The sequence below is a fragment of the Argentina silus genome (assembly GCF_951799395.1).
Source record: "Argentina silus genome assembly, chromosome: 14".
NCBI lineage: Eukaryota > Metazoa > Chordata > Actinopteri > Argentiniformes > Argentinidae > Argentina > Argentina silus.
The window spans coordinates 6,137,085-6,163,726 of record NC_139668.1 but is presented as its reverse complement, the minus strand read 5'-3'; the positions used below and the strand labels follow the sequence as shown (position 1 = coordinate 6,163,726).

The 26,642-nt window shown below is 48.9% G+C and overlaps 1 protein-coding gene across 1 annotated transcript; it reads right to left on the bottom strand.

Annotated features, from left to right (window-relative positions):
- Nucleotides 1-3,346: 3,346 nt before the first annotated feature.
- On the bottom strand, nucleotides 3,347-26,008 carry mylipa (myosin regulatory light chain interacting protein a). Its single transcript, XM_083684774.1, has 7 exons — nucleotides 25,810-26,008; nucleotides 24,092-24,282; nucleotides 12,935-13,120; nucleotides 9,681-9,878; nucleotides 9,306-9,470; nucleotides 6,953-7,388; nucleotides 3,347-5,652 (listed from the first exon to the last, which is right to left on the bottom strand). The coding sequence occupies exons 1-7, from the start codon at nucleotides 25,894-25,896 to the stop codon at nucleotides 5,437-5,439; spliced, it is 1,479 nt and encodes a 492-aa protein (XP_083540900.1). The 5' UTR covers nucleotides 25,897-26,008; the 3' UTR covers nucleotides 3,347-5,436.
- Nucleotides 26,009-26,642: the final 634 nt, after the last annotated feature.

The following is a 26,642-nucleotide window of genomic DNA, read 5'->3' as shown; positions in this document are numbered from 1 at the left end:
CGGTTGCGACTACAGGTGTGTGTGTGTGTGTGTGTGTGTGTGTGTGTGTGCGCACGTATGTGTGTGTGCGTGTGTGTGTATGCGCGCATATGTGTGTGTGTGCGTGTGTGTGTGCGCGCGCGTATGTGTGTGCATGTGTGTGTGTGTGCGTATGTGTGGGTGTGTATGTGTAATACTGGTCTCTGCGTTTATAACATGGAAAAGATACTGGATGGAGGTGAAAGTTCAGACGACTATAAGACAGTACAATATGTTTTGTGCAGGAGCAAAGGTGTACCATACCCTGTACCATACCCTGTACCATACCCTGTACCATACCCTGTACCATACCCTGGCAGACTAACCTCACTTGAGACCAGGTGTCTTGCGTAAGACCCATAAGATAACACCATATAGGCTTCAGCTCAGTAGGTTAACACAGTTTTATGATGCACTAGGAATCCATGGTTCAAACCCTGTCTGTACTATTCAAACCAAGTGGTCTCATCTTGTAAGCTGAGAGAAAGAGAGAGTGAGAGTGAGAGAGAGAGAGGGGGGGGGCGAGAAAAAACACATGGTTTGAATTCTCTGCATGGAGAACATTTTGTACCCAAAGAGTGTTCTTTTCTCCTTTCCTCTGTCAGAGCACAGCTCAGCCTCCTGCTCTGTCACTGACTGATGATGTCACAGCGAGGGAGGGGGCCTCCACCTCTGAAACTCCAAACCCTGTTCAAATACAACAGCCAACCATGCATCCTCCCTTCCTCCGTGTTAACACTGATCTAGACAGATTGGATTGGCCAAAGTGCATTGCTCTCCCCAATAAAGTCACGTCAGATCCGCCATTTCTTGTCTTTACAGATGTAAGGAGCGAGGGCTGCATTTTTATGAGTATTTTATAGCAGAAGGGCTGTTAAAACGGAAATTAAAGGAATGAACCCTCTTGTCTGATACTTGTGTCGTATAATACTGTTATTTATCTAGTAATAACATTGTGTTTACATGAAGTTAAAGCGTTACTTGCAACTATTTATAGAATTGGCTTTGCTCTATAAATCAGGTATCCGTTGACAACAGGTCTCCGAGCAGGGCATGATTGTACACGCGGAGGAATGTTACGAACTACTTGACTTCCAATGTTATAAACTTGTTGACTGGCTGCGTCTCACCGAGGACCTGTTGATGTCACCCTGCCATCTCTCTCTGTATGGGTCTGTGTGAGGGGACAGGGGAGGCTGGTGGAGGTAGAAATCGGAGGACGGGCTCATTGTAATGCATGGAACGGAATGAGGAACGGTCCAATTTCAACCTCCGCCAGTCTCCACTGTAACCCGATACTGATGGCAGCAGTCATGGTGATGGCAAAAACCCACCAACGAGAACCATTCCTGTCCTGTTTTGAAAGTCTTTCTATGAGACATGAGTCATATACAAATATCAAATACTTGTAAGTGTGTAAGTATGCTCAAGGCTCGCACTTGGTTCCATTGTACCAAGCAGGCACAAATGCTGCAGCTCGGTCAACTGTATTAGAAAGTGGTGTCTTTTTTATGTAATGCATTTGACCTGGTGTTTGAATGAGGACTGCAGTTTCCAAAGGGGACTTTGATACCGCAGGGGCCAACAGATGGGGAAGTAACCCTATGGACTGGCAGTGGAGATTATAACACACACACACACACACACATAGAGAGTGAGAGAAAGAGAAAGAGAGTGAGAATGAAGTGAACAAACTGTGGGGATAATAATAATAATAATGATAATAATAATAATAATAATAATAATAATAATAATAATAATAATAATAATGATAATAATAATGATCATGATCATGATAATAATAATAAAGGTCAACATGGATTATTAGGCCTTGGTTCATTGTCAGTGAGTCATGCTGACCTTTCCTCTGTTCTCTCCCGGGTTATGACACGGTGCGTCATCGCCTATTACATAACCCACGTAAGGCCAATACGCAATTACGTAACGATGGATTTTATATAACCGTACGCCATTTCTATACATTGTGTGATCGTTAGAACTACCGAACAAGCGTTTGTGTTTCTTCCACTTCGACAGGGAGATTAGGAGTCTTAGTTGTACCAATTACTCAACCCTAATGTTTCCCTGTATGTTTTCTCCTCCCATTTGAAAGCGATAACACCATAAGCTTGTTGTTTTTTTCCCGTTGCTGTTCTCAGGGATGGCTAATGCACGGGGGCCTGTGTTGTGTGTTGTTTACCGTACTTGTGTGACCGACCAGGGTAGGAGGGCTACAGAGGAGAAAACACTGGCTGAATGAGTGGCCTACTTCTACTTCCTAGATTTACATGCATCTGGGTTACTGCCTGTGGCCCCTCCGGCTCCCCACGCGCGCGCGCACACACACACACGCCATGACAAAAGGCAGAGGGAACGCCTGTTATTGATCTCTACACACACACACACTCTCGATACAGAGAAGAGAATAACAAGTGTTTCTGTGTGAGGGACCAGCCATGTTCAGGCTTAAGAGAAAAATAGATTTAAAAGAGACAGGAGATCTAACCCTTTGCATGGATCAGCAACAAACACCTTTTCTTCCATAAACCTTCATTTCAATCGCTTTGGACTAAAATTAGTATCGTTTTTTCCAACAATTTGTTACAGGAGAAAAGGGAGCAGTTTTGTCGAACACCGATTGTTACCCGATTGTTACCATTTTGGTGTCGCACTCAAGAGTTTCATGTGCTTTTCCTGCATCATCTCGCAGCTCCTAAATCTTCCTTTCACACTTTGTCATCAGTGTCCTTGGACATCTCAAAGCTTTATCAATCACAGTACAGCAGAGCTCGACACCATGGTGGAGACACTGGAGTTCGAACCAGGGACAAGTCGCATGGATGATCCATAGGTAAACCGTTATACCAAGAGGACATCATGTGGGCTTAGAGGTCGCAGGCAGGGCTACTCATCCAGAGAGTGATTCCAAATCATCTCCTCTACCAAAGCTAATCAATATGTAAAAGCCTGCCTGGTGGAACTGAACCATGTGTGATTTTTACGACGACAAGGGACATCAATACACAGCCATTATGGGAAAACAGCGCTACTTCTGACAAGGAACTCCGTTAATCAAATACTGAGTTAAAAGCATGCTAGGTAATGCTTTTCTGACATGAAAGGTTGTCTCATGATTAAGGAAGAGAGAATAACAGCTCGATCCTATGCTGTATCTCTGCTCCCCATCTATGACCTTTGAAGTTCTCCATGTGAAATGTCCCCGGTGAAAAGGTGAAAGGTCACCAGTCAACCACAGGTCAACAGGGTAAAAGCCATAAATACAGAAGGTATATATATATATATATACATACACAAACACACGTTTTAAAAAAACAACTTTATTAATACTTTTTCTTGTTCAAAGCAAATATAAAAAGATCAAGTTATTTGAATTTCTACATTTTACAGGAGCATAGTCATCGTTTCAGAAAACAGAAACAAATCCTACTTGTACAAAGTGAAAAATCCGTTCCCCTGCAGTGACAGAGCTGAGTCAGCAATAAAGAAAAAAATATTCCTCTTCGTCGTCATCATCATCACCATTTTTCAAACAAAGTCTGTGCAAAGAAAGGATGCAGGGATACCAAACACACCGTGTTGCTCCGATAAGGCCAAACCCCCATAGATAATACACTTGGGAAACTTCCTTTGTAAAGTGACAGTGTGGAAAACATCAAATCATGTTTTTTTTGTTTTGTTTTTGTTTTTAAAACCTTTTCCTTTCTCTTCTTTCTCTCCACCCAAAAAAAAGAAAAAAAAGAAAAAGAAAAACACCTCCAAAAAGCTCTTCAAAAAAGCAGCTAGTATTGCACAGACAGATCGCCTAGTACCCTTTTAATAATGACAACACGGAAGCGACGAGTTGACCGCGTAGGACATGGGAACGGAGGGACAGGACCGCGACACAGAGACAGAGACAGAGACAGAGACAGAGACAGAGAGAGACAGAGAGAGACAGAGAGAGACAGAGAGAGACAGAGACAGAGACAGAGAGAGAGAGAGAGAGAGAGAGAGAGAGAACACGCAGCGCTGGCTGTCTTCCAACGTCCACACGAGAGCGCCAGTCGGAACGCCCCGGCCAATATGTTGCTTCATTCTTTGTAGTGTCGTGCTGGTGTGGGTCTGGAACCGAGACAGGTGAAGGGTGAGGCTATAAATAAAACAACCCAGGATAGATGACCGGGCCGTATCGAGTAGAAAAATAGACGAGGGAGGGATCTGGGTATTTTTTTTTTTTTGGCGGTTTGTGTTCTGCCGTTCTGTCGATGCACGGAGACGGTACTGAGAGAGCGTGACTGAGGGATGGAAGTCTGAGTGAACCGGGGTCTTTTTCACGACCCGGCGAGAAGGGGGGGGGGGGGTGTCATTCAGCCATTTCTCTCCCTCTGTCGGAGTTCTGGTGGAGTTCCAGAACCATCCGATAGAATGAATAGAACACATGAATGGATCACAGTAGGCTAATCACCAGAACTCCTCTCTCTCTCTCTCTCATCGACATGCAAGACTGGACCAGGGTAGTGCTTCTACCCCTAAATACCTCCTCATTGGTATTGGCAACCACATGGAACAAAACAAAAACATCACAAACAAATAACCCAAAAAATAAAATAATATGCATTTCACTCCATTACGTCATAAAAAAAGATTTTCAAATTGGAGACGAGCTTAAAAAAGAAAAGGCAAATGAACTTATAAAACAAAACAATGATTATGTACGTCGTCTACTAATTCTCCTAAAACACAGAATTTCCTCTCAATGTACAAAAGCGGCAGGCAGTGAAACCCAATAGATAAATTCATGTTCTGTCAAATGAGCCAAAAAAAAGAAAAGAAAAGAAAAATACATCAACAAAAACTCGATGAAAATGAAAAGCACAATCAACACAATGTCAAGAAGTCATAGCACTACAGCGTATCAGGTCAACTGATGCAATTAAATTAAAAAGTAATAGATAAACCTAATCTAAAAATAATAATAAGGGGGGGGGGGGGGGGGAACGACAATAAATCCTCATTGGTTTAAAAATGAAAAGCGACAAAGGTCATCGACACTGGAGTGACATCGCCGTCAGAGAGCGTGGCAAGGTGAGAGAGCGCACAAAAACAACCAATCAAATAAGTTAGGCTCCAAACCGCCAAAACACACACACACAGCACAGACCGCTAGATCATCATCATCTCGGACGTGGGTTCCTGGCATGTTCAACATTTATCCAGGCAGTTGTGAGAGATCGGATCAGTGAGGGACCCCCTTCCCCCGCCCCCCTTCCTCGGCAGGAACGCATAACCGCGGGCTGACGGGGAGGGAGGAGTGGTTCAAGGTAGTGGTTCAGGAGCGGGGTTTAAAAAAAAAAAAAAAAAAAGGGGTCGGTTCAAAGGAGGAGTGGTGTTTTTTTTTGGAGTGGGGGTGGGGGGGGTTTAGGTCTGGTAGATCTTGTCGTTGTTGGAGTAGTCCTTGGTGGGACAGTGGTGGGAGTGGGAGGCCATGTCTCTGTGGATGGGGGGGGGGCTGCCGCTGCTGCCGCCGCTGCTGCTGTGGTTGTTGTCTGTGATGGCCAGGTTCAGGAGGCTGGTGCAGGTGGGCAGGTAGACGTGCTGCACGTGCTCCACGTCCGAGCGGCACACCGGACACAACTAGAGAGAGAGAGAGAGAGAGCAGGGTTACGGTCAATGGTGATGACTGAGAGAAGAGAGGAAGACAAATATTCCCTTCTGTGATCTAGACCGCCATGGCTCTTCAAAATCAAACTACCCCGGAGTGGGGGGGGGGGGGTTGGGGGGGGTCTGGTTTGGGATCTAAAAACCACAACACTTCAAAAACACCACCGCATATAAAGAAAAAAGACCGCCAAAACGGTCCACGATATATCCACGTTACGCAACACAGAGTTTTCTCCCCTAGTTTCTGCCAGCCACATTGGCTGTCCACGTGTGGCTCCCAAACGCGTTACGTAAAAGCCGAGCCTCGCCAGGCCCCCGCCGGGGCTGAGCTGAGCGGCGGAGGGGGCCCCGCAGCCCGCAGGCGTACCGTATAATCATCTTCCTCCAGACACCGACCAAAAAAAAAACGAAACAAAAAGAAAAACCCAGACACGGTGTGGAGCCATTAAAACCTCCGTTAGTCTGTCAGGCGGACCGAAGAGAGGCGTGGAAAAAGAGCTCAAAGTCCCCATGAAGAGGCAGTCAATGGCACATAAAAGCCTGTCGGACGTAGAGATTAAATTACGTAAGAGACCCTGTGTTCAACGAGGGATAGTGTGTGTGTGGGTGGGTGGGTGGGGGGTGAGGGGCTTCACCATGTGGGGCCCAGCATAGCAGTTACCTTCAGACAAAGTTAGGCAACACTGAGCAGATTAGAAGCAGGACAATCAATCAGGTTATCTGGGAGCGTACATGCTGGATGTGTGTTTAGAAGCCATGAACGGGATGAGTGGGGTTTGTTCAGGACAGAGTCGGGGGAGGGGGAGGGGGGGGTTAAGCATTTCTCCTTGGTTTTAAGAGCTCTTCCATGATATGACTCATATCACCCCCAGAGTGGGTGGGGGGGTGGGGGGTGGGATGTGATTGCTGTTCCATCTTCCGTGCCAACGACTTCTAACACGACAGACGCTTTGGCTCTGTCCCAGAAGCCTTCTTTCCGAGCCTTTTCCTCCTAGAGCGCGGGTAGGTAGGTAGGCAGGTAAAAGAAGGCATGATCCATTTCTGCGTTTGGCCATGATGGATCGGGAGGGAGGTGGAGAAGGGAGGCATTTACAACGATCCCGGGATAAAGTTCACCACCGCACAAGCGAGACAACCGTGGCATTTCAATGGCTTGAAAAAAGGTCAACTTGTCTAAAAACCTCCACACGCACGGCAAACAAAAGGTGTGTGTGTGTGTGTGTGTGTGTAGGACAAAAACAACAACCGTCTTAACCCTCTCTCTCTCTCTCACCTGTAGCTGAGCGGCGCAGGTCTGGCAGCAGACCATGTGACCGCAGGGACAGAAGGCGGCGTCGATCTCCTCCTCGCAGCAGAGCATGCACAGCAGGGCCTCCCGCAGCTTCTGCAGCCTCTCCTGCAGCGCCCGGCTCTGGTGGCAGCTCCCGCAGTCCAGCGCCTCCTCCTGGCCGCAGCGCAGGGGGGAGCGCTGCGACGGCGTCCGCTCGCCCCCGGCCGCCACCGCCGACGCCGCCCGCGCCACCAGGTCCACGATGCCCGCGTTGTAGAGCGCCCGGCGGGCGTAGTCGTACACCTCCTTGGAGGTGCGGCGGATGTCGAACACGTACTTCTTGCCCAGGTTGATGTTCTCGTTGAGGAAGAGGGAGGCCAGGTGGCCCTTGAAGTCGCGGCTGTACTGCATCATGACCGCGTTGGTCACCGTGTCACACCTGGGGGGGAGGAGGGGGAGGGGGAGGAGAGGGGAGGTTTGTGTCAATTCGAGAGAAACGAGAGAAGAGGAGCTTCGCCGTCCGTTTCCAACAGAAATGTGCTTGGCGCCACGAACCACTGCGGTACAGATTCTTAGACAGATTCGGTAAGAGATCACTTATAGAGGTCACCGAGTCACCACTAAGCTACACACACACACACACACACACAGACACACACACAACTAAGCCACACACAAACCTAAACTCAGCAGAACCGGCACACCTGCACGTAGACGAGCCGTGGAAGACACGGCGAAAAGTGCCAACGCAGAGTTAAACGCGCCCTAACAAAAGAGGCTAATCTTTGTTCCTCCATGACTATTGTAACTGCCTGAGAACAATCTCACAGCTCAGCCGTTCGGATTGTCACAGAACAGAACTGCACACACACTCATTTCTCCAGGGGGAGAGAGAGAGACAGAGAGAGAGAGAGAGAGAGAGACGCTTCTTCCATTCCTATCGGCACCAAGACCGTCTGGTACAGACCGTGCTTTCATCAATATCCCTTCAGACCAAGGACAGACACATGGTGAATGTTGATGGAGTGAGATTTAACAGCCGTGGTCTTTTATATAGGCTCGCTGGAATGTCGTACAGACCGACGCAGCGCCAAACTCTCCTTCTAACCGTCCTAAAATGGGACATACAGTTGTATGACATTGAAAAACACAGTATTTTGGTGAATATGTTGTGTTCGACAAGAATTTGGGGCGTGCGTGTGTGTGCGTGCGTGTTAGTTATTGATTGAGTTTAACGAGCATATGGTGTGTGTGTGTGTTATTGATTGTCTCTCTCTCTCTAACAAACAAACAAACAAACAGACCTCTTCCACCCCTAATGCTAGACCCCCCGGGCAGGCTCTCTGGTCAGTCAATATGTATATGAGTCTGTGTTAGGATGCATATCTATCTATCTATCTATCTATCTATCTATCTATTCAGGAGGGCGATCCATGTTAAGCAGAGTGGAATGTGGTGCCTTCTCTAAAAACACCAGCGGTTCTAGGTTAGGTATTTGTCATATTAGGACTTGAGAAGAAAAAACAGGGGGGGGGGGGGGGTTTCATGGTTGATCACTCGCGGGCTTTACGATGTCACGCTACAGTAGTTGAGGGACGGTTAAGTGTGTGTGTTGAGAGTGAATGAGTAACAATGTGGGGGGGGGGGGGGGGGTTGTTTACCGTACTGTGGCATTCTACCGGGAAGTAAGACACATTAGCATGACAATGCTTAATGGAGGACTGCGGTCACAATGTGGGGTGTTCTGAACCCTGCTACGATGTTTGGGTTCCGTTCATCAGAGCTGTCAGACACCACAGCAGAGCCTTCCAGATCCTCTCCATCATCTACAGGAACTCTCTGAGGCTAGTCCCTCCCCTCATAGAAATAGAATGAGTAGCACAGACATGCCCAGTCAAATCAACATTGGCGGCCATCTTCTGGTGTACGGTACTCATTCTACTTCTATGGTCCCTCTACGGCAGTGGTTCCCAAACTTTTAACAGTCACGTACCCCCTGTCGGTTATTTTGTAGCCTAATTGATATTCTATGAACATTATCCCTTACATATTAGACATTGTGATAATATTATTCTGTTGGATAGGGTGCACGCATTTCTTTTTGGTACTGAGACTGCAGTCGACTATTCAACAGGACTGTTTGGGAAGGTAAATCACAGACTTATTTCACGTACCCCCTAGATCGTACCCCACTTCGACAACAGTGGCTCTACGGTATTGGCTCCAATGGAACACGTCAACAATTTCTCCTCTTAGACGGCGGACATTTTGGTCGCCCGTTAAAAGAGTCTCAGTGATTCAACCGTTACCTCGCTTATGAGAAAGCTTGCGTCTCAGTGATTAACCCTCTCCTCACCTGTAGAAAGCGTGGGTCTCGGTGATGGCCCGGTACAGTCCGCTGGCAGCTCTGTTGCTGATCAGCTTGAACAGCAGGACCACGCTGTCGCTGGTGTCCTTGGTGACCGTCAGGTAGACGCTCTTCCCTGATTGGGTGGCTATCTGGATGATGGGGTAGCTGATCCTACAATGGAGGGAGAAAGAATTAGGAGGTTAGAGACTGTTAGCCCAGGGGAGGCTGGTGGCGGTAGAAATCTGAGGACAATTAGGTAAAAGACCCCCCATACAGAATCAACATTCTAAGCACACACACTATCCTACAGAAAACGACGATAAGACGTTCGGTTTTATAAACACATCGTATCGTTCAAGAGGGCAGCGCGGTCCTCCGTACCTGTTGACCAGGCTGAAGTCCTCCCGGCAGACGGCGATGCCCTCGGGGCCCACCCCTATGGCCAGCCGCTGGCCCTCGGCGTCCCGGGCCCAGTGCCACTCCACGCCGTAGTGCTCCAGGGACGACACCAGCTGCAGGGCCTGGTACTCCACCGAGCCCTGGCCCACACCCTCCAGCGCCTTGTGTCTGGAGACGATGCTGTAGAGAGCGGAGGGGAGGGGAGGGGAGAGGGGGAGGGAGAGGAACAGAGACGGTTCTGTTAGAACACTGTAGAAGGCACATCTGCGTACAGCTGCAACGGCAGGCAAACAACGTGACAGAGCGGTAATGAACACGTCTGCCCATTGGCTCCCAGAACACGTGGAGATCTCCCTCACACACACACACACACCCACCCACTGCGCGTTGGGTGCCAACTACGCCACGAGCTAGGGCTGCAGCTGCTGAAGTCAGCAGATTTTAGGAAAAATCTTCCGAAATTCCATTACCCTAAGGACGGGAGGGTTGGGAGTGTGTGTGTGTGAGTCTAGAGGCCTCAAGTGGGAGACGCGAGAAAAGTAGAGAGGGGTAGCCGGTTGCTTGGGTGGTTGGTTGGTTGTCTGTTAGTTACATTGTCCGCCTGTCTCCTGTGGAGGAGATTACCAGATTAACCCCGATCATCCTCCCCTAATCTGACCCAAAATGGGAATCAATTACCTAATGTAATCGGAGCTGCTGTCCCGCTATGAACAGTGTGACTTAGTCATAGTTCACTCGAAAAATCTATTAACCACCGTGTCAGAAGAGAAATGGGATGTTAAGTGAACCATCCCTTCGTGCCAAAGAAAAGATATATTACCCCAGTATTACACAACGTAGAACTACCCTATATTCACACAGTTAAACACTAATGCACCGCATCTTAAAACTCCCAAACAGTTCCTCCCAAAAAGACAAATGACAAATCCATTCCATTCCAGAGAAAACTATTTGTCTGAAACGTCAACACAAACGATTCCTGTTCCCAGCGGTAATGACTTCAGTATGGTAAGCGTGAGGCGCGTGGCTTTTTCCATTCTCCCCTCTGCCGCCGTTCCCGACTGAATCCGAACCCGGCTGCTCGCGTTAGGATTACGTAATGGAGTTACCGTGGTGGATGTGGTGGTGGTGGTGTCGTCAGCACAGTAAGGCTCGAGCTTGACGGAGGCAGACAGAAAGAGCTCCAGGAATAGTACGGAGTGAAGAATCCTCTAGTTAATGACTCTAGACGACGGGGGGGCTGAATGAAATCAACTAAAGGGCCCATTGTAATCAGGCTAATACGCTAGAGAGAGTGCTTTATGTCCATATTAGCTTGATTAGACCCCTTCAGTAAACCATCCATTCTCCTACAACAACAACGACGGGTATGTGTGTACGTGTGTGTGTGTGTGCGTGCGTCAATACTGTTTCAGTGTGCACTGGCAGGGTGTATGTGTGTGTGTGTCAGTACTGTTTAAGTGTGCACTGGCGAGGTGTGTGTGTGTGTGTGTGCGCGCGCGCATGTGTGTGGCAGTGCTGTTTACGTGCCTGCATTGGCAGTGTGTGTGTGTGTCAGTGGCATTTACGTGCGTGTACGTTTGTATGTGTTAGTGGCGTTTATGTGTGTGCGATGGCAGGGTGTGTGTGTGTGTACGTGTGTGTGTGTGTGTGTGTCAGTGGCATTCACGTGCGCTGGCAGTGTGTGTGTGTGCTTGAATAAACAAAGTGATAGCCCTGTCCCCTGACCCTGCACAAACACACTTTGGTTTAGCTTGGCCTCTGCCCAGACTGCTCCCTCTCAAACTGTTGATTTAACCACGCTACCACCCCGGCCCACTCTTTAAAGCTCTGCCCTACATCCGGGTGCCCCCCCCCCTCCCCCTCCACCACCAGCCCCCTCAGAGAGAGAACGCATCTGTGTGGGTGGTTGAAACAAGCTGATGGAATCCCAAACTAGCAGAATTGAAGAGGCACATTTCTTTCTATAAAAGCAGGACCAATAACCTATCCAAATAACTAGTTCTAGGTCTTAAGACCATCTTTTTCTGGTTTCTGAACCAAACCGGCTCGATACCGCCAACGACTGCTCGACTTCGGTTCTAACCGTTCTCATTCGCAAGCCAGAAGACACAGAGTGCTTTCCTGTATCGCTAGGACAGGATTCAAATTACCCTGCTCTGCACAGTTCCCCACTGGGGGGGGGGGGGTTCTCCCTGTCTTACAGGAGGAGCCGGACCTCAGAACGAGCAGCAGGCGGACCACGAGCTTCCTGTCTCTGTCGCTCATGCCGCTGGGCTGGCTGATGTGTGCCTCCGGGGTCAAGAGTCAAACTAGTGTTTGTTTGTCCCAGTTTCAGTCAGGAGTCATTTTAAAACTCCTCACTTCCTGTTAGGAAAGTCCAGAAGACTTGATTCGGTCAAGTTTGTTAATCATTCATTATAAAATCGTGTGATTTGGAGGTTTTGGAGGGTTTTTTTGTTGTTTACGTTGGCATCTTCACTAAAATGCGGTCACCGCCTCAGCTCAGGGGTGAACGATACAAGGTTCATGTCACAATGTTAGACAGACTTGTATGACCTATCATTAATGATAGGGGGCAATTATACTTTGTCGGAATTTTCCCTGGTTATGGTCTAATGGGGGTTTGAGAATTATGGCTGTGCGTGATTAAATATGTGGCAGGGTTGTGATGTCGACTCGGGAGAGGATCCGATCCCTCTGAGCCCCTGGTGTGGGTCGAGGGTTCACGACTCAAAACATCTGGCATTTCACTGGGAGAGATCGAGATTGTCATGTCGTAATCCTCCAATTACATTAGACCTACTAAATTACACATCTAACACCCTCCTATCAATTCACTAAGCCTCGTCAAGGGCGCACACACACACGGTCAATCCGACCATAACATTTTTATCTAGGGACCGCTCCAGCACTAACAAATAAGAAGAGAGAGTTCTGAGCCTCTAGTGGAAACAATAACAGCCTCTGTGAATTTTGGAAGAATTTGGTTGGTTTTCTTTGGCTCGCCAGAACTCTTGTGTTCTCCGCTTTCCTGTTTTTACCGCTGCCGTTTTTTTCTAAATCCATTTTCCCGGCGGCGCCAAAACACCCTCTGCGCCGTCCCCTCCCGATAAACTCATAACAGGGTGAGTAAAAAAAATAAAATAAAAAAAGGTTCAAAACACAATCATCAATCTCTCTTTTCTCCCCGAGGTGCGTCACTCTCTCTCTCTCACACTCTCACTCGCCCTTACCTGGTGACGGTGGCGGGGCTGGGCTCGCTGCCAGACATCTCAGAGTAACAGTACTTGGCAGTGTTTTGGTTGTAGTCTCCGAACTCCGCCTGTGCCAGCAGGGCACTCAGCTCCTCTGCCTGCTCCGTGCCCATCCTCAGGTGCCCGCTGTGGAGGTCCTCCTTCACGTGCATGAAGAAGACGTGTCTGGAGAGGAGAGGAGAGAGAGGGGGAGGGAAGGGGAGAGAAAAAAAAAAGGTGAAATATTGTTCAGGTAGACGTGTGTGTGTGTCGTCGTGTGGAATAGGGAGTGGGGGGTGGCTGTGTACAGCAGCAGGCTTATGTGCAACGTTTCACCTGCAGAGATACGCAGGCAACTCAAGGTGCATGATGGGAGAAACGCGCAGAACATGAGGTCGGAGGTGGTGGTGGTGACGGACGGACGCGCACACACACGCACGCACGTGCGCTAGCAACAGTTGACAGTCAGGGGACCAGAGGGTGGGCGATAGAATGGCTGGAGCAGGTGGTCATGGGAGATGGGTTACACAAAAAGCAGGTGTGTGTGTGTGTGTGAGGGGGGGGCAGCTGGAGAAAGGGTAATTGTCACAGTCATGAAAGAGCTGTTTGTTCCCTGGTAGCAGAGATCATTTTCTCTCCCTTTCTCTCTCTCTCCCTCCCTTTCTCCCTCCCTTTCTCTCTCTCCCTCTCCCTCCCTTTCTCTCTCTCCCTTTCTCTCTCTCTCTTTCTTTCTCACGCGCAGCAGAACAACTAGACCCATTTCCAGCTCTCCAAAGCCATACTTCTCAAAATAGTCTTTCTTCCGCTTTCTAGTTTATAGCGTTCCCTGATGACTGGAAGAGAGGACATTGAGAGTAAAAGGCTAAAAGGTCGTTCCCCGGTGTGTGAAGTACTTTCCACAGCTCTTATCACTGCAGCAGAGTACAGCAGGAGGGCAGGAGCCGTGTGTGTGTGTGTGTGGACCAGACCTGCTTCTGTATAGCGGCCTATTCGTGACCAGAGCAGTGTGTTGCCAAGTGATAAGGCAGGGTTGCTGCTATTGCAACATGGCGGATGTGTGTGTGTGTGTGTGTGTGTGTGTGTGTGGCACGCACAGCTGGGGAGCGATAGCGACACTTAGCCTGCCTACCTACCTGCAGGCATTATTCTCAGATGCGTGTTCTACAATAACAATACCACATCAACATAAGCCCACACGAAAGGCTGAGCTGAATCAACATGTGCTGTAATCTTGTAGTGTGTGAGGTAAGGTCCCCTCCTTCTTCTCCTCCTCCTCCTCCTCCTATTCCTCCTCTCTGGCGCTGGCACCAAAGCCTTACTTGCTTGTTATTGTGACAACTTCTGGAAAGGGAGGGAGGGACGGAGTGTTTCCGCGGCTGGGAAAATGGGGTTTCCAAATTTTTTTAGATAGTTTAAAAAAACCCATAAAAGTATTTTGTTCCACATAGTGTAGAACATGGAGTTCTGGTGAGTCAAATAAAAAAAATATTCTTCCAAAAACTCATGGAGGCTGTTATCGTTTACAATAGAGGCTCAGAACTCTCTCTGTATTTATTAGTACTGGAACGGTCCCTAGATACAAAATATTATTATTATTATTATTTTTTTTTTAATCTTGCCCTAGGAAGTGGTGGTGTGTGCGGGTGTGTGTGTTTTTTTAGATTCTAGATAAAGCACGGTTTCCAACATCTACATTGTTAACAATGCAGCAGGGTCTTGGACAGAGAACGTTCCATGACCCGGGCTGAATGTGTCCGTTTGACAATCCGGAGAACTCCGACGGAGGAGGAGGAGTGCAAAGAGAAGGTCAGGCCAAGAGTAAACACGAGAGGCCTCGTCCCAGACCAATCACCTGCTCCTGGAACTGAACACTAGCACAAACCATTCGGGCAGCTCCTTCACCCCCACCTCCCCCCCCTCGACTTCTCCCTCTCTAGCAAGCCTAGTTTAGACAAGACTGAGTCAATTACAACAAGCCATACTTTCCCTCCCTCCCCCCCCCCCCCCGCCACACACACACACACACACACACACAAAAAAAAGCTAATATCACGATAACATGACTTAACCTTAACCTCGGCTTAGCAGCAACATAACGAATCATCATAACATAACCTGACACCAACAGAGACTACTGTTGTCTGTGTTCATGAATAACACACAGCTAAAGGCCAAATGATCCTCCCTCCCTCCCTCCCTCCCTCCCTCCGCTCCGGGGACTGAGAGAGGGTGACATCAGACAGGGGGCCGGGCTGTTGACGGTACCTGCCTGCAATGCCTCATGGGCATCGTAGGGGGGCATGGGAACGCCGGCTGGAGGGCACGTTCTCTTCCCGTTTCCTCGGGAGCTCCACGGAGGAGAGGAAAAAAACACACACACACAAACACACACACACAATTAACAATACCAGCCAAAGCCAAGCAAAACATTCATCCCACTGTTTGGGTAACACCAGAGAACCATTACCATAGAATAGGAGTCGAGACCCAGACGGGAACAGAAGTCAACTAAACAACAGCTCCCGGGATTCCCGCCAGTAGCATAACAAACACACTTTGATTTGGTGTTAAACAAACCGGCCCCAAACACGGATCACACTGTCTGAGAGAGTACACACACACACACACACACACACAATTGTGTGTGGCCCAGCAGGCATCATATGACTTGGCAGCTACCTGGCTGGCAGAAACAAAGGCATACCACCTAGGGGTAACTATCGGTTACAGGCCCAGAGGTTACTATAGTTCACTGGCCTGGCCTAAGGAGGTTACTATAGTTCACGGTCCGGCCTAGGGCGGGGGGGAGAGTTACTGCCGGTCACGTTCCAGGCCTTTCCGTTCTCCACCGCCTCAACGCCCCCCTCCCCCCCTTCCCCGGGGGTGGAACAAGTGGCGCCGGTTCAGCCCTCCGCTTTACGCGACTAATCTTAGAAAACACACACCAGCTCATAACAGGGGCTTATTAATAACCATGTTTGGTAACGTATCTGGGCCTGGAACTTGAAGTGGAGGTCTGACCGTGGGAGGGAGTGGTCAAGGTGTTCAATAACAAAGGCAACACACACACACAGTTTGCACTAATAGTTGAGCCCAGTCTTTCCTCCCTGTTCCTTGTGATCATCCTCTGTATACAGTGTTTGCGTGTGGGAAGGTTAAAGCACACAGAACGTAGGGAAGTTGTGACAACAGGTGTCGGTGCGTCAGTCTCAGCTGACTGTGTTGACTGATCCCAAGGAGACCTGGAGGACCGGAGAAGACACAGAGAGGGAGGGGGGGGACCAGGTGTGTGTGTGTGTGTGTGTGTGTGTCTGTCACCAGCCGCACTGGGAGACAAAGAGCAGGGAGGAACCAACCAGGAAGGATCACGAGGCAGACCGGCAGAGAGAGGGGGAGGGGGAGGGGGGGAACCAGCCTGTATTCCAGGCAGCCAAGCAGGCCAGGGAGACAGGTAGTGAGGCAGCTGTGTGCCCCCTGGCCCACAGTACGTTGACTCAGGCAGAAACGGGCAGGGTGGCAGAGTAGGGGGGGGGGGGGGGGGGGGGAGTGGGGAGGGAGGAAGAGAGTGAGGCATCCCCCCCCGGGCCACATGGTTGTGATGTGGGGGCGTGTGAGTCGGCCTGACTGTTCTGTGGGAGGAACGGTGACTCGGGAGGACAGGCAGGGTGGCAGGGAGAGAGGGGGAGGGTGGCAGGGAGAGGGGCAGGTAGGCAGAATCGCATAGAAAGTGATGTGGTGGTGGTGGTGGGGGGGGGGGGGGGGCCTGACTGTCCACCATGCAGCGATGGTGAGTCAGACAGACAGAGAGGGAGGGGCAGGGTGCCGCGGCCTTGTCTGCCTCTGGAGGGGAAACGCCAGGCTGCATCAGTCTCACTGTCCAGGGGTGCGCGCACACACACACAACCCATCACTGCCCACACACACACACAGAGTACCAGTCGCTGCCTGTCCACCATCACACACACACACACCTCCCGACCCACCATCTCTCCAACAAGAGGTGGTCACAGACAGACAGAACACCGGGGGGTGGGGGGGGGGGGAAGGGTCTGTCATCACACAGCCCACATCTAGAAGCAGAGCTGACAACCTTTAGTCACGCCTAATAACGTTTTATGCGATTCAAGACAACTCCTCTATCCCGCCGGTTTCCGTTCATCACAAGCCTAACGAACAATAAACCTCTTTCATTATAGCTATCTTGATGAAGGACATGAGAGAGAGAGAGTAAAGAGAGATGTAAAGAGAGATAAAGCAGAGAGATGAGGTAAGGCCAGTCAGTCAGTCTGTGGAGAGCACGGTTGGTGAATCTACCATTTCCCCCCCCTCGGGGTAGCCGTGACGACGGGGTGCACACAGAAGTCATCTGTTGTACCACTGCTGGAATGTTAAACACTTGATTGGACGGCTGTAATAATCCAATTAAAGCTGTCGCGCACCCCCGCTCGCCCCCCCGAGAGTGGCTGGAACTGGGTCAGTGCCCCACTGGGGGGGGTACTGGAGTTGAAGCTGTACTGGAGTTGAAGCTGTTTCACCTGAGTTTCAGAGAGCAGTGTTGTGGAGCTTGAAATGCTGTTAAAATCATCTCCCTAAAATGTCTGTTCTGCATTCCACTCTAGCCAGCTAAACTACTTCTCCTGAAATCACGACCGTTTTTCAAAACGCCCCGATGGCATAGCTTCATACAGCGAAATAATATCTATAACTACGCCTCAACCTTTTGTCCTCCAACTTGTTGAAGCTTTTGTTGGGTTTCCAAGACCACAATAAAAAAAAATCAAAACAATTCTAAAGTATTCAAAAGCAAATCCAATAAAGAATATTTTATTTGCTTTGCTCTTTACTCTCCCCCCCCCCCAATAAAAGGATTGTCTTGCATCCCTTCAGAGTTAGCCAGTAACAGACAGAGAGAGTGTGTTTCGTGCCAGGGCCAACTCATGTCAGCCTTCTCCCTCCCTCTCTCTCTCTTTCCACACAGAACAAAAAGTCCCCATGAAACGAAACCTGAAACCTCTGCCCAGAGACTTCTCCCAGCCAGCCAATCACAAGTGTCATTTCAGCCCTCATTGGCTGGGTTTCTAAACAATGCGGTTTGTGAGTTAGTCAAATAACATTGCTGGCAGCCATGTCGCTGAGGGTTACTCCCAGTCAACGAACTCTAGTAACCTCCTCTGCTCGGGACCGGAGGCGCAAAAAAAAACAAAAAACTGTTTCCAACGAAACAACAGGGGTGTAAATTACTGTTTTAAATTGACGGAAAGAATGATTCAAACAAGGAACGATAAAGACCGTAAATAAACGAGAAGAGACATTTAGTTCTGCGTCGAGGGGGGAATCTAACGAGTGCCATTTGGAACAAACAAAGCGGTCGTTTGGTGAGCTTTTGACGACTCGGGTAACTGCGTGGTGATTGGTGGTTTGAAAAACAAAAACAAAAAACGCAACTCTGGGTGTCGGAAGGAGGCTATCCGTGAGATTAATGTCGCGGGTTCAACTTGGACGACGCCAAGGGCTACTTCAGTTCGCTAAACCGAGGAGGCTTGAAAACGTGTCTGGGAGATGAGAGGACAGAGGGGAGGAATTGTGAAAACAATCTTGGTTTCCTAAACTCCGGCACACTGTCCTCCAGACAGCCACGGTCCAGGCCAGGCCAAGCCAGGCCTCATTCCTGGCTTGCATGGGCCTGGTGTTGTGTGTTCACACTGTGTAGACGAGGGTTAGGTTACTTCAGGTCAGGACAGCACGGAGGTTAAAGGAGTCTTGGAGCCAGAGGACAGGGAGGATAAGGAATGTGAAAACAATGTTGTTTTCTGTACTTCTTCTGCATACAGCCTGCAGCACCAGGCCTACTGCCATAATACTGATGGTCAATACCGCCGCTTAATTTGACCATACTGGCTGAGCTGACAGAATTGACTACAGAGACTCAGAGCAGTAGAACACATCTGTCTTGTTAGAAGACTATTCAGAGGAACAAGGGGTTTCTGGTCTTCAAAATGGTTTGGAGGGGGGGGGGGGGGCAACAACAAAAAAAGATAGATTGGATTTAGTAGCAAACGGGCCTAAATATCTCCCAGGTCTACTGCATTTAAGACCCAATGGAAATGGCCTGAACTTAATAAGTTCCCTCTCCATCCAGGCTCTACCTTAAGTCGATTGTGGATCGTAGGTAATTGTAAAATGTGACCTGGATAAATTCAAGTCAAGCCAACTCGATCCCCGTTGGTGGAGGTATTTCGCCTGGAAGGCAGTCCATCTAGTTGTCACGCAATCCAATATGTGGAAATAAAACAAAATTGGGGCACACCGCCTTTCTTGTCTGCGCCCCCACAATAACTCAATAAATCTAATGAAAACATGACGTATCTTTTTAATACTTCAGGTTCAGGATGAAGAGTTTAGGAGGGGAAAGGGGGCAGCGAACTGACCCTCCTCTTCACGGTTGATGAAGGCCGTGTTCATGTTTCTAAATCACAGTGCCCTCACTGGATAATTAACCCGGGTTTGTCCTGATCAGAATACTAAAAACATTAAAAACATGGCCTGCTTAAAACCAGCCTTGACACGTACAGCCCCCCTGGGCTGGTAGGGTGTAATGGTGCAGATAACAGAGAAGGAGGAGGGGGGGGGGGGGGGGGGGGCATCTTAAATCACTGTGTGAGCCAATCAGAGGCCCACCCCTCCGGGTACAAACAAAGAGTCGTTCTAGAAAGAGGGATGTATCGTTGACTATATACAGCGAGAGAGAGAGACAGACTGCTTCGTAACAAATCTGAATTCGAGACAGCAAATCACGCGAAACCAAAAAGTGCGCTCGTTCTGAAAGACCTCGGGTCGTGTCAGTGCACCACCCGACTCTGCCTCAAAACCACTGGAGGGTCCGACGCCGAGTCTCCGTGAAAATCGCACTTAGGATTTCCCACACCCCAAAATAGCAAGGGGTGGAGGAGCATCTCTTCAGCTGCATTAGACAGGAGTGAGTGAGTGAGTGTGTGTGTGTGTGTGTGTGTAAAGAGGGGAACCCAGGCAGAGAGAGATTGCAGGTATCTCAAAGCAGCAGGATTAGGGGAGAGAGGCCGTTTGATGTTCAGCAGAACAGAGGAACTGCAGAATTAGACGGGGCTGAGCCGCAGAGAGGCCGCGGGTATTTATAGAAAAGCTCTAAGTCTGTAAAGTGTATATGTGTGTGTGTGTGTGTGTGGGAAAGAACATGCGCATGGGGGGTCAACCAGGGTTAAAGAGATTGCACGCACACGCACACACACACACACGCACACACACACGCCAGGGGTTAAACCCTCCGTTTCCATCCGCTCATTTAAGGCTTCACTCCTGCTCTGTAATTACACAGACGTCAACGTCTGCGAAGTAAACACACACAAAAAACACTCAGTAATCCCTCTCTCTGTTGAAGCTCTTTCTGCTGGCAGTCTGAAAAGGGGGCACATGCATTAACAAAAGCTCTAATAGTAAACATGGTTGGGGGGGGGGGGGGGGGTTTGGGAGGATTGGTGATGGTGCTTTCTGTGGCTGACGCTTACATAAGCTCCTTTCTGAATTCTGTGCAGAGTCCACCACGGGTTATGTAACAAGGGCTGTACCAGAGTGTGAGAGGGGCCCACCCTCCGCTCAGCTGTGCGACCGGCGTGAGTGTGTGTGTGTGGACACACCAGTCCCGCCCTTAGCTATAGCATGTGTGTAATACCCTCCCAGTCTACATAGATGGCCTCTGAAATGTCCTCAGGGAATATACACTCACACACACCTGTTACAAGCCACAGGCTTCCCTGAACCAGATCTAGGAGTGTGTGTGGGAGCGTGCCGATAATTCTGGAAAATACCCCCTGCCCCCCCCCCCCCTCCCCTCCCCCTCCCTAACACCTTCACTTGCCAAGAACAGGCTGTTCCAGTGGCTAGGCTCGGGGGGGGGGGGGGGGGGATTATGTGACTTTTGAGAGGCCTCTCCAGTGGGGGTCTCTCACACAGACACTAAACAGAGCAACACGTGTCGCTGACAACCTGACGGGGTAGAAATAGTCGAGAGCGAGGACGGTCCAGAGACCGCCGTACACGAGTGGGACGCACATTCCACGTCTACTTCCAAAGACCTTCTCTCGCAAGTGTGAGGCAGCTGCCCCCCCCCCACACGTGTTTGTAATTGTGTGCGCGCGCACGCGCCTGCCTGCCTGTAAAAGTGTGTGTGTCACTGCCTGTGAGACAGCCTGTTTGCGGTGGCAGCAAAAACTGAAGTAGGGCAAAGGTCACCGCACAAAGAGGGTTAGAGGAAACATGACCCTGCCTGCCTGCAGTCGCGCTGTTGCTCACACACACACACACCATGGAGACACACACACTCTTCCAGTACTGACTGAGTCAAGAAATACCATTGTTGGAAGAGAGAGAGGGGGGGGGGGGACGACACACACACTAGCGTGCTAACAAACAGAGAGAGAACATTGTGTGTGGCATGAGGTCATCACGCTGCTCATTCAAACTAGCCTGTTTGTCTGTGGGAAAACACGGGACCGTTTCTTTTGTGACAGACTCTGAGAGAGACACAGAGACACACGCAGAGAGAGAGTCATAATGGCCGCCTCTCTTCTCTTCTCGCATAAGTGGAGAAAAAAAAAACGTGTCGATTTTTTCTGTAGCGGTTCACGGCTTCGTTCGGCACAAGACGGCCTTCGTTAAGTCACTCTGCTCAGAGTGGCTGTCGTCCTCGACAAGGTCACCTCCTCAAAGGAAACGTTTGAAAACACCTCAGACCAGTCATGCGGAGGTTAAAAGCTTTGACCCTCAGCCATTACTTCACACTTTCATTTCACAAAACCACTAATAAAAAAAATAAAATAATAATAATAATAATAAAGAAAACAAATTAAAAAAAACAGCCAAGGTCTGTGCGTTTCTCACACACTTGGGCCTCTCCCCGGTCCTCCTTGAACGCAGGCCAGGGTCCGGAGAGACGGAGGGTTTCAACCACTTAAATGATATTACATCTGGGAGCCATGACGATGCCAGAAAACACAAACCCTTCAGCCTCTTCTCGCCACAACTGCATGTGGTGCAACACGTGCCATATTTTTTTTTTTTTTTTTTTTATTAAATGAGCAACATTCCCACATCCCACCGTCCCTCTCTCTCCTCCCTCCACACCCCCCCCCCAACCATCTTTATCTTGCCTCGTCCACAACCCCTTGACCTGCCCCCCCCCCCCCCCCGCCATCTGTTTAAGACCCCTCCCCCTCTTTAATCTCTCTGAGGTCAGAGGGAGAACGACAGTGTCCTCTAAAAACAAAATCTCCCCCGCGAGCCTTTCTCTACTTTCCTCACTCCCTCCTCACTCACCCCCCTCCCCCCGACTCAGAAGCCATAAAACAGACATGTCCACTCTCAATGAGAAAAACAGGAGACACCAACTGTTCCGGGGTTTTTTTTCCTCGCCCACCCTCTAAGACAGGATCGAGAGAAAGACACATTAAACGAGAGAGAAAGAAAGAAAGAAAGCGCACGAGAGGGAAATGTACTGTTTAGTCTGACTGCTCTCAAAGGAAGGAGACAGACCCTCGAGTGAGAGAGAGAGAGAGAGTGTGGTTGGAAGCCAGACGGTGGAGGCTGGCCAAGGGATAGATCTCACTTTAATGAACACTTCCTTCACTGCCTAGAGAGTAGCTAAGACGCTGAGCTCTCAGCGCTCCTTCTAACAGCATGGAGGCTGCCTCCCCTCCTCCTCCTCCTCCTCCTCCTCCTGTCTTCTCCCCCCCGTCCCGGGACAGACTCATATGGGAGACAGCTTTAATGATACCCTATCCGGCCCCTGGCCTGCGCTGTGGATATCCATCTGATGACAGGACAAGAACGCTGCAGGGCAAGCACTTTTTTTTCTGCAGGGCACATGGAGATGTAACACACACACACACTCACCTATTTATAACATCAGAAGAGCATGTGGATCCCTGAGTCAGGATCAAGCTTGTCAGGACATGTTACTTTGTACTGAGGAAGACAAGCTCTGGAGAGGAGGGGGACGGGGGGGGGGGGGGGGGGGGTAAGACTCCAAATGTCTCTTCATCATTATCTCCAGGTGAAGTATCAGTGTATCAGGCCTTTCACTAGAGATTACCTAACACACATTCATTTCGGAGGGAAAATAAAATAATAAAATCAATATCTAGCTAATGTTTAGCTAAGGCATTAACAATGTTTTGTAAGGAGCAGACGAGATTTAAAAATGTATCAAAAGGCTGACAACTAATCATTGCTGAGCAGGGTTTGTCTGAAAAAAAAAATCCAAGCCCTTACTCTAGTGTAACATTTAACACACAGTCTGAATTTGCGGTAAAGGCGCCCTGAAACAAAATCTATCAAATAAAAAAAAAAGACCTCACTAACTTCTGCTTTGAGACTTCCTGTAAATCAGTCACAACAAAGAAACTGAAAGAGAAAAGCACAACAGCAGTCGTTGTAAGCACACTTCCCCCTTCAACAGGACCCCGGTGGGGGGTGGGAGGTTGGCTGGGTGGCTGTGAGGGTGGGGGGGGGGGGACAGAAGGACCCTGGGGCAGACAGCCACACAGTCCCCACAGCCACATATCACATTTCCTGCTTCCGGCTCTCAGCTGCAGGGAGCTGGGCTCCACAGCGACCTGTAGTAACCCCGAGCGCTGGGAGTTACTCTAGGGCGTTCCACTGTACAAGAAGTTCTTTACTGACTGTACTCGCTGGCTAAAGCGTTACTTTTGTGTTTGCTGAAGCGCTACTTGTTTTCCCTTCCCTGCTCCTCCCCGAGCGGAGCACATGACTGAAGTCAAAAAGAACCGGAGCAGTTGCACAGTTAAAGATAATCCTGTTACATGAATATTTAATATGTAACGTGACTCGATTTTCTTTTCTTTTCTTTTTTTTCCTCAAGCTCCCCCCCCCCCGCTCCCCCCAATGATGCAGGGGACCTTGGAGAATATACACTACTGTACCATAATGAGCATGTTGGATAGGTACGGGAATACGCATGCGAGAGAGAGAGAGAACGCTTGAGGGAGAGAGTGTGAGAGCGAGCGAGCGAGAGAGAGAGAGAGAGAGAGAGAGAACGCTTGAGGGAGAGAGTGTGAGAGCGAGCAAGAGAGAGAGAGTATGTGCGATTGTAAACAATATTTGTACCTCGTCTGTTCCTGAAGAATAAGATGAGGCTCCACAAAGAATTTGACTCGGAGCCTCAGTCTGCACGGAGTCAGATTGTCCATCTGCTGGCATATTCTGTTCCTCAGGTTCAACCACAGGTTTTCTCCTTTGCTGCCCGAGAACTGCAGGCCAAAGTAGTCCACTTCTATGATCCCCAACTTCCTACACACCTGGCCAACCGAGAGACAAACACAAACAAGTCTGTCAGCTCCAGGAAAATGACTCAGCAGCACAGCAATGAGCATGGTGGAAAACAAAACAAGGCAAAAGCAAAAAAAACTTTAAGGATTTAGAGATTTTGCAGATGGAAGTTTATGGTGCATCTTCAATAAAACATTTTTTTTTTTAAAAACACTGGAATGAATAAATAATGAGTGAATTTCTTATTTCTGTGTATGGTCATTTCCCGGCCAGTGATTGGCTCTGAGGCTCGGTAGGAATCAATATGCAGCCGATAATAAAGCCGTGGGTCGCGGTGCGTGGGAAATAAACACGGGTATTTTCCCGCGGTTAATAAAAGCTCATCCCACCCCCCCTCACCAACGGCACCAACGGCGGGTGCGTGGGGGCTATTACATCACCTCACCGGAGTGGACCGGGAGCGACCCGAGCGAGATCCACTCCAACTAAAACAAGCCAACGCCGTGGTGTGAATGTGAGACGTGAGTGTTTTATCTAGAGCCCAATAAACATCCATCGATTGTAGACGGTCCCCCACTGACAAAGTTCACGTTATTCCTGAATTGATGATATGACAAGTGTGCCGTCCTCTTACATTTGCATGACATTTATGGCATTTAGCAGACGCCTTTATCCAAAGCGAGTTACAATAAATACATTTGTCTAAGTAAATGAATCATCTATCCATCAGTCATCATAAGATAAAGTAATCAATGCTCGCACCAGGGGCCATAGGCAGTCACAATGCTAGAAGAAGGAAAGGATCTTAAGGATACGTGACAAGGAAACTATAATAATAATACGAACCAAGTTATCAAATCAAAAAAATAGGCCTAACTGATTACGTTGCACTACATTAGATTCTCAGTCTCATCAGGATCACCAATACATCGGTCCGTGACTCAGTCACCTATTGATCTTCCCACTCAGCAGCGTGGACTGGGACCCAAATGAACTCAAGTAACCTTGACGAAGGCGACATGCATGCTTGCTTGTCTTCGGGAACTCGGTAGACCACAGGGAAACTGTCCCAGACAACGTTTTACACCCACGCTCACCTACCACATCGTGAGTCAAACATTTGGTTCCTGTGTAACAGTAATAGTGTATCTAACTTGTTATTTTAAAAAAGGACAACGTTGTAGCGCTGTGGAGTAACCAACCGAGTTCCCTTTCCGTGTGACAGTGTATTCGGACTCATTCAGACAACAATAGGTGATACTAGTCACTTCACATTATCAACTTATGTATCGAATTGTGGTATTCTCAACAAACAATACCCGAACACACACACACACACACACACACACACACACACACACACACACACACACACACACACACGATCATTTCTGATGGCAAGGTGTTGCGTCGATGTGCCATGAAACTGAATTAGCTGGACACAACGATATTCAAATGGACAGCTTACAGTAATATTCTAACTGAACTACCTTGCAATATAATAACAGAAAAGAAACATGCACACAGAATATAAATGCAATGTGTTATAACCATACCTTATTCAAACAGTCTTCCCCATTCGCCTTCGCATCAACTTCCACCTCCATCACCACCGAATCCGGACGTGTAACATGGCAAAGCATTTTGGCTGTCTATGTTCGATCTTTGGTCTATATCTCTCTTTAATAAAATAATAAAAAAACTACCTCGGTATTCTTCTTTTTAAGACCCTACATCAAGCCTTCGTTCACTTCCCAAGCCCTTCACTTCGTGTGGCAAACAAAACCTCCCAGCTGTAGGCTATATCAATGAATTGCTATGCAAAGCACTGCCTACTCCAGAGAGACCAATGAAAGCGCGTTTAACATATTCGCAGCGACGGGCTAGCCAATCGAAAGTCCCGTGTCATATCCGAGGAAAACACTCTCGTGGCTGGAACGCATGAGGCATCCAAGGCGCCCCCCTCTGGTGTGCGAGCGTGCCTGTTGAGTGGGGCCTCCGATGAGTTCACCTGCTTGGAACATTTCGAAGTTGAGGCTATTTTTCTTTTTGAGTCGAGTGGATTCAGCGGTGTGTAGTTTTATGAATTATGTATTTGAATACGGATGCGAAATAGAAGCAGGAGGACTGTACCCTGACATTTACTTGCGTTTGAATTTTTAATGATAACGAGATTTTTGTTTCCCCCCTAGTGACATAAGCCGCAATCCAAAAAGCAAGCCAAGGAAAAACTCACCAGAGGGTAAAAAAAATGGGGTAAAAACAAACAAACTCTCTGGGAGGAAAAAACCTTGAGAGGAACCATACTCCAAAGGCGGCCCCCACTGGCATGGATCTGGGACCAGCATAACCTCCCAAACTAAAAGGGAAAACTTACAAACTGTCATAA

Coding starts and splice junctions, on each gene's coding strand:
- mylipa (XM_083684774.1), bottom strand. CDS start 25,896: ATGCTTTGCCATGTTACACGTCCGGATTCGGTGGTGATGGAGGTGGAA. Junction 9,879..12,934: donor AGCCCCGCCACCGTCACCAG/GTAAGGGCGAGT, acceptor CGCTCTCTACAG/CATCGTCTCCAGACACAAGG. Junction 7,389..9,305: donor GAGACCCACGCTTTCTACAG/GTGAGGAGAGGG, acceptor CCTCCCCCCCAG/GTGTGACACGGTGACCAACG.